Source organism: Chelonia mydas, chromosome 3 (genome assembly GCF_015237465.2).
Source record: "Chelonia mydas isolate rCheMyd1 chromosome 3, rCheMyd1.pri.v2, whole genome shotgun sequence".
In the NCBI taxonomy this organism is placed as follows: domain Eukaryota; kingdom Metazoa; phylum Chordata; order Testudines; family Cheloniidae; genus Chelonia; species Chelonia mydas.
The window spans coordinates 45408207-45423910 of NC_057851.1; the positions used below are offsets into that span (position 1 = coordinate 45408207).

The 15704-nt window shown below is 43.2% G+C and overlaps 1 protein-coding gene across 6 annotated transcripts in view; it reads right to left on the bottom strand.

Annotated features, from left to right (window-relative positions):
* Positions 1-15704, bottom strand: part of LOC102937775 (collagen alpha-1(XXI) chain) — a 193904-nt gene that overhangs the window by 79589 nt on the left and 98611 nt on the right. For all 6 annotated transcript variants that reach the window (XM_037894224.2, XM_043542389.1, XM_043542388.1 and 3 more), the window contains 5 exons: positions 6623-6676; positions 5218-5271; positions 4576-4629; positions 4442-4495; positions 44-97 (listed from right to left, as the gene is read on the bottom strand). In XM_037894224.2, coding sequence (XP_037750152.1) covers positions 44-97; positions 4442-4495; positions 4576-4629; positions 5218-5271; positions 6623-6676 — 270 coding nt within the window. The remainder of the gene's footprint in view (positions 1-43; positions 98-4441; positions 4496-4575; positions 4630-5217; positions 5272-6622; positions 6677-15704) is intronic.

The window sequence follows — 15704 nt, forward strand, 5'->3', positions numbered from 1 at the left end:
ACTAATAAATCATGCCCAATATTTCAGCAGTTAAAACACTTACAGGGTCTCCCCGACGTCCTTCTGGTCCTGTAGGACCAGGCTTCCCAACTTCTCCCTTTAAAATGAAAAAAAGAGTGTTGAATAGGAAACTCAGCCAAGACCAATAAATAATCTTTCTGTGCAAAAAGAATAGTGAATTCAAATGGTAAAACATTTTTAGATGTAAAATAATGAGACACCTATTCAGCCTCCCGGACAGCAGCGTCATGAGCAAGAAAGAGGTGATCCGCAGCAAGGTGTTGTGGCTGACCGAGCAGCTGCGCAAGCGCTACCCCAGCAATAACTTCGGAAGGGGTGGTGCGGGGGGGTGGGCTGGTGAACGCCGGCGGGGCAGGGGGGCGCAGCTGAGCGCCAGCCTGGCGAGGGGGGCTGCCGAACGCCTGCCTGGCGAGGCAGCCCCTCCCCTGCCTGTGTCTGTCAGGTGCTGGGCTGGGGGTGGCTGGGTTGTCGCTGCCCCAAGGGAGCTGGGAACGGGCACTGGCTGGGTTGTGCTGTCTGGGTGCCAGGTTGGTCCGGACCTGAGCCATGCTGTGGGCAGTGGGGGGCTCCCCCATGGGTAATGGGAGCCCACAGCCCAGGCTGCCAGGGGGATGCTTGGTGCCCCGTGCCGGGCCCTGCCAGCTGGAGCTCTGGCCTCCGCAGCCAGGCTGGAGCCCCTGGGAGATCCCCTGAGCTAGGGCTCCTGCTGGGCTGGACCTGGGGCTCCGAGCTGGGTCCCCACTCTCCCGGGCGGCAGCGACGGGCACATGGCTGTGGGAGCTCAGGGCGTGGGCGGCTGCTGCTTCCAGAGCTGGGGCATTCCCAGGAGCACCAGGCAGCCCTAGGGGAGGCTGTGCAGACAGCAGAGAAGCTGGTCTCTGAGCTGAGGCTGCCTGGCCTCATGTGCCAGGCAGGGGTGCCTTGGGCCAGGGCATCGCCCCGGCCCCTGGGGCGCAGGGACTGGTGCCAGGCTGAGTTCCCATGTCCCCCCCTGCTGCAGGCAGTTCAGCCCCAGGCAGTGCCCAGCCTGACCCCTCGCTCTGTCTCCTCTAGGGAGCTGTACCCACTGCGCAGCCACCTTCTCCATGCTCAAGAAGAGGGTGAGTCCTGCCTGCTTCCCACCCACTCCCATCTTGCCAGCTCCGCTGCAGGTCTCTCTGGGCCCTGGCTAGGCTGGCTCAGCTGGGCAGTAGTGGGGCTGGCTAGGGCCCTGCGTGTCCAGTGCCATTGTTAGTGTCCCCCGACTGCTGCGTGGTGCCTCCTGGTCACCCTGTGCCCTGGGCTGTTCCTGCGTGGGTCGGCTCCTTGAACCTGCCAGCACCAGTGCTGCTCGCAGGCCTTGCTCGCCGGACAGTCAGTGACAGGCACCCGCCATCCCCCAAGTGTCCCGCCGCAGGGCCCAGCCGCCGTTCCCCGCCTGGCACTTGGCCCAGGATGCCACTTGCCTGACCCCGCAGGGTCTGGGGTGAGACAGCATGAGAATAAGCCACGTTTAGGGTCAGAGCGGGGAGCCCAGCCATGGGACACGAGGACCCTGGCACTGAAATCATCCCACGCACTCCAGAGCTCACACTCGGCCCCAGCTGGGTGACAGCCCCTCTCCGGCTGCTTGTCCTCATGCACCCAGGGTTCAGCTGCACCCCAGACAGCGAAAAGGGATTGGTCTTAGGTCAGGTCTATGCTGGTGAATTAGCTGGCCGCAGCTGCATAGTCTGGGGTGTGAAATTCACCCCCCTGCCGACCTAGGCCCTGGTGTAGACAGCGTCGGGCTGCCGCTTGGGGACATGGGTTACGCTCCGTGCTGGACTGCATGTCTATGCTGCAGCGCCGGCTCTGCCCCTTTCTAGTGTTAATTGCAGGCATGATTCCAGCTGCCATTGTTACTAAGAGTAGTCCTCTGAAAATTATTTCAAGGCACTTCTGAACTATTGCACTACCAAGCAATGACCAAATAATTATGTTCTGATTCACAACATGCATGTTATTCCTTACTAAAAACTCAAAGAAATAGAAAAAAACCCAAAAAGTTCCAGAAATGAGTGTACACAAATAAAATATGTCTACAAGTTAACATATAATAAGTTGCTGTCAATTTAAATTACAAAACCTGGGTATGCAGCAACAATTTCTATCACATTCTTTCCCAGAACAAATATGTTTATGAAATTTTGTAAGAGAACAGAAAAGCTCCAACAAAGACAGACTTTTTTTAATCCTCTGATTTTGATTACAACGGAGCCAGAATGAAATACTGCAGATGGCAAAAGGAAGCTGATAAAATGTTTGAATGAAGCAGTAATAAAAGACTTCTGTTAACTATTACATTCTGAAGCAATTATGGCACAAACTCTTTCTCACACTCCATAATAAATTAACTTGGTGAGTGACGGGAGTAAATGAGACTTTCCACACACAACTATTTCAAGAATATTCTACAAAAGGAGATGAAAAAAGTAGTAACTTTGGGCCTATCATACACTTATACTAGAATAGTTAATTAAAAGAAAAAAAGATACATGTATTTTAGTTTGAATGTGTACATTTACATTTTTTTTAATCATATGGTTTACTGTAAGAGTGAAGGCAGATTATATACTCTCAAAATTCATGTTTTTCAAAGACACACATTTCTTGAACAGGCCATAAGCACATATACATTTGTAAGAAATTTTGTGGAAAACTCTGCGTCAAACTAAGTGTTTAACTGGAACCAAACCCATCTTATCCTATACCAGGGATGAGAGAAAGTTATGAGATTGAGTTTCATTTGGTTCTGATAAAATGAGAGTTCTGGGATGCTGCATATTTGATTTTATCCCCCAAGTAGTCTCAGAAGCAGGGAAACAGCTCCTTTTCATACTACAATATACAGCATACATTTTCAAATGGGATTCCATACTCTTGTATGCACTCAATTTGGATGCCAAATCCAAATCCCCTGATGCTTTTATACAAGTCAAAGTTGGGTGATTTCTCAGATATGTGTGAATAATTATGACTTGCATGCATCAACGGGATTTTCAGACCAAAGTCAGGTGCATGCAAAAATGCTGAAAACTAAATTGAATGGTGAATAAAAACGTGAAATGTTTAAATACTAGAGAAATCCAAAACACTATCAGTTGCTGAAGCATGAAGTAATTTCTTAATAAACTATCATCAGAATCTTTTCTAACTTTACCCAGTTTGTTCTACCCATTTTTGAAAGGTGCAGAGAAATCAGAAAATAAAGACTAAATCAAATAAGCTTATTACAGTTATGGCTCCCAAAACTTGCCAATTTGACCTAAGATTAAGCTGAGTATCTTCATTATTCCCTTGTACTTCCTCCCTATAACATCTAAAGGAAATAACCTCAATATCTGCACTGTTTGAAGTACCTAACTGCAAATATTTAATTATTAAAGGCAAGTTTCAAATTTTCAAGGCCACCACCGTACATGTATTCTCCTTGCCAAATATATTCTAAACATAGTATGACCACCAGTACTGTTGTAGATGATCACTCAAATTCAATGAACTTGTCGATACTGAAAGGATTATTTTATGGAACTGAACTATGAAGTAGTTTATTTGACACAAACAAACTTCATTATTATATCAGACACTGAAAACCAGCTTGCATATTGCATTAAAAATTGAAATGCCTAGTGTCTTCCTTATTTCATCTCAGAGTAATGGGAAAACCAATAATGTAATAGGCTCATGACCCACAGCCCCCAGCTTGAAGATCAGGCTTTGTTCCTTGTACCATCTACTATTAGGAGGCAGATATATATTTAGCTAAGATTGTGAAGAATTGGGACAACATAATTGTAATGTGCTGAAGTAGTTCTCTCTGTTTCCCATGAAACCTACTAATTCCCATGCACTGCCAACTGATGGAGGTGGATTCTTGGCGTTAAATTAGTCAAATATGAGGCATATTTCAGGTTTAGAGCTAGATAGTGCCTGCACATGTGTACGCAGTGTTTTGGGCCATTTTCCCCCTTTCAATAGCTATCATAATAATCACTCTTAATATAATAACATAATAAAAACTCTTTATCATTTGCCTGTATAGGAAAGAATTCTGTGAAGAATATATATATGCATATCTGATGCTTTAAATTATTCACAGAAATAGAGGAATACATATGGAAATGGAAAGAACAAGATTAATGCTAAGCAGTCTTTGATAATCACTAATAATACATTCCCAAAACAGCTCTTCAGCAATTGGGCCCTGATCCAAAGCCCACTGAAACCCCAATGGCTTTGACTAATGTCTACCAGTACTAGACACAATTTTTATTTCCAGTTACTACCCCCAAAACACATCCTAGAAATAACTAGACCTATAACAATGTTATGTAAGGCTTTGGCAAGTTACTGACACTTCAAAAATAAAATACAATTTATTGAATGAATATGTAAATACCTTAAAGCCAGGGCTTCCAGGTAATCCATCCTTCCCATTTCTCCCAGGTTCCCCCTGTGGCAACAGGTAACATGACACTATTAGTAGTATTAACAAAGTAAATTTAAAGGCAAAATTGTCCTTATAGAACTTACAGATCGTCCTGGCATTCCTGGAAAACCTGGATCACCTTTTTCCCCTTTAGCACCCTGGAAAAATATAAGAAACAAAAAAAAACCAAGGAAAATGATATTTAAATAGTATCCTCAAACTCAGTTACACGATTTCAGCACAACTAATCTGAAATTCACACACTTGTTTGCTTTCATTTCTATGAAAATTTGCAATGGAATTTCCTACATATAAAAGACTATGGACCCTATGCTGTAGTCTTTACGCAGGCAAAAGGCCATTATTATTGAAGTGTAAAATGGGAAACACAGAAATCAAGCAACAACCCTGCTTCAAATGGCTGAGAATTTAGACAGACAAAGATCTGAAAAAAATAAGACTGTAATTTAGAATGTTTTTGCTTGTTTTACACGTGTATGTATGTATGTGGTGACTGTGTTATATTGACAGACTAGAATTTATTAGCTGGAAAAAGAGTTTTCAGGAGGTATCTGAATGAAGAGCTCGTATTGGAGCAGAGATATTGTTCCAAACATTGACTTCAACAGAAGTATGCTTGAGAATGCACTGTCGGATTCAATCTATGTAAATAAAAGGCATTTTACAATGTGAACAAATCAGAAAAATGCTGGCACGTCTTTTTATGATATTCAATTCACACTTGCCTTTTTCCCGTAAATTCCTGGTGGTCCTTGATCTCCCTTAGGGCCCCTTTCACCCTACAACAAAATAAGCATAAAGACATTATTTTGCTTTTAGAATTTGAGCTAATTATATACAGCTACAAACATGATGTATTCCAACTCACTGTTTGCTTAACAAATAGACTGGCTGAAAAGAGGGAATCCCTTTCCATTAATTTTGTTTGCATTTTTGAGGAAAAGCTCTCTCACAGTGGGATGAAACACCAAAAACAAACATTTTCACAGAAAAGGATTAAGAAAAATTCTGTTTCAGGAGAACAGAAATGGAACTTTTTTTGGCTTCCCAGCTGCCCTCAGGAAAATGTCTTGTCAATTCAACAGTTCCACTCTTCCTCCCTGCTAACCACTAGCTCTGGGAGCCAGAGAGGCAATGTGCGTCTCAGTTCCCCAGAGCTAGCAGGGGAAGGTGAGGAGGCAGAGTGGCCCACGCTCTGCTGTATTTTGACAAAAGTCTAGTCAAATCTGTAATAGATTCAGCAAAACATTTTGTTTTACCAAAGTGATATTTTCTGACAAAACTAAGAAATGCATAGCTCAGATCTAAATGGGCATATGACTATCTGAAAAACAGTCTGATAAAGAGTTCAGGGTGATAAATTAAATGTGATTTCAGAGTGGCAAACTCTTGCCAACAAAGGACACAATTCTGCATGACAGTGAGCATCTTCTGCAAGGTACAGATGGCCTATGAAGTACCACATGCTTAGTATTTCTGGGGAGATGTTCAACTATTCATAGGTTTAATGTCTGTGTTTCCAATGGGAGTTGCTGGGTACTGAGCACTTTTGGAAATCTGGTCAATTCCTTGAGATCTTAAATGGAAGTTTAAAATCTTTGAAAAATCTTTGAAAAGTTGAAAATCTTTGAACAGTTGTGTGTGCTGCACTCTTTTGAAATCTGTCCTGAAAAGTTTAAAATAGACATTAGGAGGAGCTTTAAGGAGTAAGATCAATTGGGCAGTTGAACACACTAGCAAGGGATGTAATTGAGAGAACTTCATTGTAAAACATGTTAAATACGACTTTCAAGGAATTAGTGCAAGAAAGTTCTTCAAAATGCTGGGGGTCAAATGAATGACCTGAGGAACTTGAGTATAATCAATGATTCTATCATTTGGATACTATTTGCAGAGAAGAGGGCTCTTAGTTTTATTAAAATCAAAATTCAAAGCAATTCATATACAACATGATCCAAAGCCAACAGAAATAAAACATTATCAGTATTAGTCTTGCCTCTTATCTGTGTTTATAGATAAGTTTAAACATTACACATAGAGGTAACTAAAATCACTTTTAAAAGCTATGAAAAGAAGTTTTGGAATAATCCAAAATGGATGGATATTTTACAAGAAGCTTTCGATTTCAACCTTTGATGCTGGCATCCCATGTAATCCAGGAAAACCAGGAAATCCATGCTCACCCTAAAACAACAAATATATTAAAATATGTATATATAACATAAAATAATATTTTCATAACCCAAGTGATTAACAAACCAGGAAGAGACTTAAAACGAAATGGCCTGATCCAAACCCACTGAAGTAAATGAAACAATTCCCACTGACTTCCCGAGGCTTTGGAGAAGACCCAGTCTGAACAACATGATGTTAGTGATGCCAATTTTACATGAATTTGATAATTATTTTTAATGCTACATTAGTTCTCTCCTCAAGGCCCACAATGCCTATACTGCCTCAGATAGTTAGCAGTTTACATTTCTTTATGTAATTAGAAAACTAAAGTTATGTATTGTACATATGAACACATGTATGTGCATGTAACCAACAGACATATGTTTACAACAATTGTATACTGCCATCACCCTTTGTACGCTGCTCATCAGCATCTCACAAACACACATTAGCCAATCTTAGCCCCTAGGAATGGTCAGAGTCCTGCCCTCAATTCTGTCCATTGCTATGCCATGGGGAGCAAGTGCCGTGTAGGAGGCATGCTTTCATACACATAGACCCCACCTGACACTATCAAAGATCCTGGCTGCTCATTTCCCTGCTGATCTCATCAAAACCCCACCCCCCTAGTGAAAAGGGTGAGCATTTGTGAGCATGTACAGTATTAGAGACATTTTAAAAACAAACAAACATATAGGCAGTTGAAATAAGCAGTTCCCTTTTTACAGAAAAAAAATGTGATAAAAGCAATTGGCCATAAAAAAATTAAGTTGTCCACATTTCTGTAGGAAAGCGTCATGAGCTTAGCTTTGGTTTATGAGTTTGGCCTTCCTATTGTCATTGCAACTGCCAGATGTCAGGACTCTCAATGATTTTGCTATTGATACTGGAAATATTTATTTGATTATTATTTTCAAGCTCACTTGAACTATTCTAACAGAGGCTAAATTGTATCTCGCTGTCACCTGACCTTAAAAAGCTGGAGAAAGATATTTCAGTAGATGGATTTTATTTTAATCAGGCAACAGAGCATTTGAACACTTACTTTCATGGCCAGTTACCATGGCTTGTCTCTACTTAAATTCACTAACTTTAAATTGAACACATTTACATTAGTTTTAGACAACAGAGGAGAAAATTTAGACTAAATTATGCTGCCCACTTAGTGATTTTATGTAATATTTCAGGTATAAGATAAGAAGGTATGAACAATAGGCCTGAACTGAAGAAATGTTCGACACCCCCTGAGAGGTGTTAAAACCATTCTGAACCATGTAAGATAATACACCTACTTACTATACTGTACCTGTGGTTCTTCAAGTTGTAGTCATTGCGGCTCCGTAGGTGAGAATGCACTTCATGCATCTGCAACTGGATTCTTTTTGCTAGCAGTGTCCATTAGGGTTGTGCATGCTCCTCAAGTTCCCGTGCGAGGGTGTAAGGAGGGTCATGAGTTTTACACTGACTTTAACATCTTGAAGGACCACACTTATTGTGGGATAAGTAACTGTTCTTTCTTCAAGTATGTATCAGTGTGGATCCCACTGTATGTGATTGGCAAGGAGTATCTTCTCCCAGATGGTGGATCTGAGGAGTATCAGATGTGTTCAATAAAGATTGAAGTACTGCTCTTCTAAAATTAGGATCTTCCCTGGTTCCCACATCAAGTCCCTGCAGCAAGTGGTCAGCAGGTTATTCCATGTGGCTGTCTTACAGATCTCTGATACAGGCACATTTTTGAAGCAGGCCAACAAGGTTGCCTGTGCTCTGGTGGAGTGTGCCTTGACTTTTGGAAAGAGATCCTCACCAGCCAGCTGGTAACAGGTAAAATGCACCATGTAACCCACTTGGAGAGTGTCTGTGAAGAGATCACCTGACCTTTTGATACAACCGATATGATCACAAGGACACTGGAAGAGAGCCCGAAGGGCTTAGTCCTGTCTAGGCGGCAGAGTAGCATTCTGGAAACTCTTCCAGTGTGTGAAGTTTCCTCTCTCCTGGAGAAGAGTGAGGTTTCAGAGCACACCATAAGGCAATTGACTAACTGAGGTGGAATTCCAAGACTCCCTGAAGAATGAACTGGGGGCAAAGTCTCATCAACACCTTGTCCCCATGAAATGACATGTATGGTGGTCCAGCCATTGTTACTAGAGAAATTCTCCAGCCTCCACTTTGTCTGCCTGATCTCTATTCTGAACAAGCTGGAACTACTTCACTCTAAGGTAGAAGCTGCTGACAGAAATTATGGACTTTCTGCCAATTGACTAAGATGGCGCCTTGGCAAAAGGCCAAATGTGTGTGTGTGGATCAGCAGAATCACAGCTCTGAGATAAACAGCAGTGAGCATGTGCAAAATTGGTGACTACTGAGCATCTGCACTACTGGGTGACAGAGAGGTCAGTTAGCTAATCAGCTAGCTGGCCAGAGTCTACTCATACTGGTTACAACTTATCCTAAACGTCAGAGCTGTCAGTCATAGCTGTAGAGTAATGATTGATACTGAGCATGTGCGAATGAGGTAATTCCTTCTAAGAATGGAGAGGTATATTAGAAGAGAGACAGAGTGCAGCATAAAAGGTCAGCCGCCAGCAGGCAGGATGGGATCAGAGAGAAAGAGAGAGAGAGAATCGGTACTGGACAAATGCAAGGAAGCTGCTACAGAGAGAGATAAAGAAGAAGACTGGAGCAGAGCAAAGCTGACTGATCAAAGTTGAGCAGCGGCAGCAGACAACAACAAAGGTTTTATAAAGGATATCAAAGGATTTATAAAGTAAGCCTGCCAGTTTTTAAATATAATTTTTAGTATAGTCTAGCATAGTATTTGATATGTATGCTTGAAATCTGCGTGTGTCTTAACTGTACTTTACTTAAATAAAACCAAGTACAATTTAATACTCCTCAGGAAATTCTGAGCCACTGCTCAATTCAGAATTTGCGCAGAAATTAATGTTATGCACAGAATTTCCTTTTCCTCCCACAGAAATGGGCTGCAGAGCTGCTGGCTGCCACTAGGGGGCACTGAACCAAGCAGAGCCCAGCTCACAAATAGAAAACACTGCCAGGGAGACGTGGAGGGAGCTGGAGGGTTCCCAGCAGCTGCAGTACCTAGCATGCTCTGGAGGAAGAAGGCAGTGTGCAGGAAACACTGTACAAGCCCGGGACCCAGCATCAGGCTGTTTCTCCTTCTGGATCCTCGGCTCTAGTGGGGAGGGGCTGTGGATGTCTGGGCTGGGGTCGCACCACAGGTAGGCTCTGGGAGGTAGGGGGTGTGGGTGTCTGGCCCCCCTGCTGGGCTCTTAGGGGAATGGGGGCAGAGAAACAGGAATTGGGTTGTTGTTGTATGGGTTTCCTTAATTCCCTACTGCTGGGGGAATTTTTTTTTTGTGTCTGTACTATTACAGACATATAGTTGCTGATAAGTATTTTGAAATAAATTACAAAATAATTGAAACTGAAATGATTATATGGTGTTATTTTGACAAATACAATATGCAATTTTCCCTGCATTTTAAAATACTGTGCGCGGAATTTTTAATTTTTTTGGTGCAGAATTCCCCCAGGAGTAACTTAATAACTGCTGTCAGCCGTGTTCCCTGTAAGCTACGCGCCTGAGCGGCTGTGCAGGAAATTTAAGTGCTGCCCAGCTGATTAGGAGCACATGTTCAGGTGCCCTCCCCCACATTGCTCTGTCCTGCTGCTGCTCCCAGGACCCTCCTGCTGGTGGTGAAGAGCATGGGAGGGGGGGACGGTGCCGATGTCAGGGTGTCCTCCCACTCCTGTACCCCATCTCCGCAGAGCAGGTGAGAGGCAGGGGACATAGCCTGGTTCAGGACTCAGAGCTGATGCCCAGAAGGGTGAGTGTCTGAGTGCCTTTCTTAAAGAGACAGTGCACTGTTTCTGACATTTCCCCAATAGTCTGCTCACAGAGTCTCTGTCTCTCTCTCACACACACTCTCTCTCTCCCCTTCCCCATGTATCCCATCTCCACAGGGGAGGGGAGACAACAGGGCTCAGGACAGAGCAGGAGAGCTTTCAGTGAGTGTCTTAGAGAGACAGCGCAGGGTGTCTCTCAAACTTTCCCAGCAGCTAGCACACACACTGTCCCTGTGACACACACACATTCTCTGTATCACACTGTTGCATACTCTGTCACATGCACTGTCACACATACACACAAATACTGTCTGTGTCACACACACAGTGTCAAACACTGTGTCAAGCACACACACACAGCCTCTGTCTCACACACACACATGCAGTCTCTTTCTCACACTCACCTACCAACACACACTTTTTGGTACTTCCTGCAATGCACATATATTCTCTGTCATTTTATTCTTTCAAAAAGTGTGTTATTTTTGTGTTTTGACTGGTCTATGCATTTCATATTTTTTATTTCTCTTATATTTAAATTTAATTCTTTGAGTAGTGAGTTCTAAAATGCCAAACCTGTCCTGGCTGGAGTAATTATCCCTACTTAACCTTTTAAAAATATATATATATATAGGTTTTTTGTTTCTACTTGTGGCACACATCCACACATTACCTCGGTGCACATAACAAAATTTATTCCGCACATGGGTGGAAAAAATTAGAGAGAACATTGGCTGTCAGTGATTTGTTCCAAACTAGCCATTTGTAACAAAGTGCTTTGCTTAGAATCACTTAAACTATATGCTATTGTAGTCTGAATGCTCTTTAAACTTGTAATAAGGGATTTATGTTAAGAGATTTTGTGCCTTGTTTAGGATTTTTAGGATATACTGTATTAGGGATTATTAGCTACATTCATAAAAATAAACTTTGATTTGGAAAAGAATAGTGCCTGTGACAATTATCGGAAGGTTGTACCCATGTCTTCTAATGTTTTTGCTTAACAATCCCAGAAACTTATATCTCAGGAAGGACAACTTAAGGGGGCAATACATAGGTTATTCCAGGAATGCCCAAAAATCCATTTTGAGGGGGTAACACCATGAGTGCTTGGATGTTGCTGACTCTGCCAATGTGATGACAACAAAGAAGATCATCTTGACAGTAAGGTGATACAGTGAACATTCTGAAAAAAAGCTCCATGAGATACAAGAGCTCAAAAGGTAGAGAAATATGCCCCTCTGGTTGAAACCTTGAGAGCTAAGGGTTACCAGGTCCAGATACATGCACCGATCATCGGAGCCTCAGGCGCATGGGACCACAGTAATGAGCGAGTGCTGAGAGAATGCGGAATCAGTCACCGCTACGCTTGGCTGATGCAGCAACTCATGGTGTCAGACACCATCAGGTAGTCGAGGGACATCTGCCTAGAACACGTCATTGGACATCGGCAATACCAGGAAGGATGAGCTGGACTGCCGATGAGAAGCGCAGTCAGGAAAGTAACAAATACTTTCCTCATGGACTGTAGTTTCTAAATGGACAACCTACCCAATTCTCAATTACTGAGGGAAAATTTCCGCTCATTGATATACTTTGCTTTCCACAACCAAATCTCTGTACAACTTTTCATGAGTGATGTACCAGAGTGAAGCAGGGTGGTCACCCCGCTCCAGCCCTCAAGGGGTTAAAGCAGCCCTGGAGAGGGCTGCAGCTGGGGGAAGAGGAGTGAGAACAGCTGGGGGAAGCTGTGAGTTAGAACAGATGTGGCCAGCTCAATCAGGGCCCAGCTGGCCCTTATGAGAGGGCTGTGGGCCAGAAACTGGAGGAGTCTCACTCTAGCTCTGGAGTGGGAAGAGCTAGCTGCCTGGGAGCAAGGTACCTAGAGCAGAGCAGAGCTGTGCTGTGCTGGCGAAGGGCAAAGGGAGCTGGAGAGCTCCAGCCTGGTAAACCCCCAGGCTGCAGGCCTTGGTAAAGGTCCAGAAAGGCAGAGGGGCAGCCTGGGAATAGGCAGAGGCAGCTGGTCCTAACCCCTTGCCAATGATGAGTGGCCATTACACTGCAATCTGCCCCAATGAGCAGGGGTTAGATGATGATTGGCAGGAGCCACTGAGGCAAGGTGGGTTTAGAGGGTTGGGGGTTCCCCTCGGAGGGGAGACCCAGAGTGTGGGGGTATTGCTGCGGCAGAACCCCAAGTAAAGGGCACCGGGGTCCGGGAGGGATATGGGGCCAGCAGCAGAGGGCACTCCGGAGCTGGAAAGAGCTAATGCCCAGATAACCACAGGAGGTGCTGCGCCGGTGAGTCTTCGCCTCGCCACACCGAGTATTCGGATTCTAATATCTAAACTGTATTGTTAAATCTATTAACCTAAATTTGGGTTGTTGCTGATTATATCCGCTGTGTATCATATGACTTTTTAAAAACTACCATAACTTTGTATTTGTGGATAATCTAAACACTATACCCAGACATACAGACACTCTTTTCCCAACCTATGTATTATATAATTTTTTTTAACATTAGCTTTAATAACATTTTTAAATGTAACTGTGGTCCTGAGACAGCATGTCTGGTCAAGAAGGAAAGCAAATGTCCAGTCAACCTCCCATTCAGAGTCAGTCTGATGGCCAAAACTGTCTCGGCCAGTATGGGGCTATGATGATAACAGTAGCTTTGTCTCTGGGGATCAGGGGGATTGGTGGGAAGGTGAAGAGGAAACCTCAAGACCAGCAGAGAAAAAAAAAAGTATCCAGCAGAGATCCTAGACCCATGCTGCCCCTGGAACAAAAGATTCTGCATTTGGCATTCTCAGCTCTGGTAAATAGTTCTGTTATATTAATTTAGATGGAATATATAGGCCACAGGTGTTAATGTAACCTAGTCACTGTCCAACATTAAACACTGTTAAACAAGTTCTGCGGTTTGGTATACAAACACCTCATTTTCTTGTTTACCAGACTTGTCACTGGTGACATTCAGCCACATCCAGTGTAACAAGGCGAGGCAGCTACCAAAAGAAGCACTCACTCGACTGGTCTTTGTGCGGCTCTCAGCTGAGCCATCAAATTAGCTGCCATGCGGTCACAGTGGAGTGCGTGGCTCGAGCTGAGGAGGTTAAGGTCTTCTACTGTAGCTTGGTCTCTCTTTAGACTGATAATCCAGCTATCTATGATCTTCAGGCAGTACCGCTCATGGACTATATGGGGGACAGGCCTTATTTGATGCTGGCAAGAACAGATGTCTTCGCAACAGTGATGAGAGATCTAGCTCCTCCATAAGTAGTGCCATGGGTCCAGTACTGATGGAGTCTGCTGTATCACAGTCTGCTCCATTTTGCTTTGATTCAGTGCCAGACAAGCTTTGGAGGATTAATCTTCCAATGCCTCCCTGTTTCTATTTAAGTGAAAAGACAGAGCTCTTCCTCAAGCTCTTGCCCCAGTGTTCTGAGCAGCCTCTTTCTACAGCCTTCTTCGAAATCTGTAGCATCATCTTCAATACTGATGGTCGTGATACCCAGATTTGATCCTGCTGTCAGTATCAGCTCCTTACTTAGATCTGATTTCTTTACTGAAGCCTTAGTAATCATCCTGCCTTCTCTATGGAGCATTGGATGGTTTGACCAGTATGGAGTTTTTGAGCCCAGATCTTTGGAGTCCAATGCCGCTCTCATAGATTGTTCTAAGAGATGCAACCTGAGTCTGGCATATTGTGACCTTCTGGTTTGCGTGAAGAACAAAAAGGCATCTGCTTGGGATGTGGGATTTGCCCAGAAGAGACACTTGCTATGCTAGCCTTTAAGAAAAGTTAGTCCATCCAATTAGCAAGATTTGAAGTCCACAGGTTCTGAGCCTACCATCTTGAAGTCATTGTATAAAGAGGTCTTTATGGCCAAGGCATATCTGTTTAAAATTGCCATCCAGAAGAGGATTATTCAGTCCAAGAAATTGTAAGTGAAGGAGAGAAGGCTGTTCTGAAACGTTTCAGAAGTTTAGAAAAAGATCGCTCATGCTAGAGTTTTCAGCAGATAGGGACACTGCCAGGTTCCTTCTTGCTGTCACGGGGAGTAAGATGGAACCAGGGAAGGATCATGGTCATCCCACCCTCTATGCTCTCATGTGGGTGCACCAAATGGCACAGATTGCATGCAGAGCCCTGATGGACACTGCTAGTGAAAATAATCCAGTTTCATGTGCAGGAGCAACTACAATGGGATCCACACTGATCCACAATCAAAAAAGAATAGACAAATACTTTCTTAAAAGCAATAAAATACAGAAAAACACAAGGAAAGGGACCTTCTTCATGAAGAAGTTGACTTAAATGTCAAGGTTCATTCAGGCAGTAACTTGGGCCTGTGCAGAGTCCAGGGGGCCTCTACACTGGTGCACAGGTCCACCCACCCATTCACATATGACAGGATGCTGACTCTAGTAATAATAATTTATAAGATCATACTATCAGGCATGTCTTCCTACGTGTAATTAAGTGTTTAAAACAGGCAGTTTTAAATACTAACTGTACATATTTAAGAATAAAGTATCTGCAGCTCTTGTAAAAACAATCTTCATACTTCCATTGCCTTGATTAAAAGTGAATGTAGCCATAATTTATGTTCATTTAATTATGGATTAACTAAAACAGTCAGCAACGGAAATGCCTAGCTTTAAATTAGCCAATGTGGAAACACCTAGAAGTATTGGGATGAAATTAAGAAATAAAAATTTAGGCCAAATATCAGGAAAACATTCCTAATGGTGAGAACTACTCTACAGTCAAAAAATTTTCTGAGAAAAGTGGTGGAAGCCCCACATCTTGGCACATTTCAAGCTAGGCTGGACAAAGCATGAGAAAATATATTTTAAGACAATCCTCCAGTGGCAGGGGAATAGACTTTTTCATCTTTAATGTCTAACTCTCTGAAATGGGAAAAATGTGAAAAAAAGGAATACAATCATTACTGAATATTGCCCATTACCAACTAAACAGTTTTATTTAACATGAGAGCCCCAATGAAGCAAAGCACATATTTAACTTGAAGCATATGATTAAGTGCTTTGCTGAACAGGTGCCTTAAGATTGAACAACCTGCTTTGCTGAATTAGGGCTATCTTTGGGCCTGAAGAAAGAAGAGAGATGGAAAAGAGCAATTTCATTAATCATAGA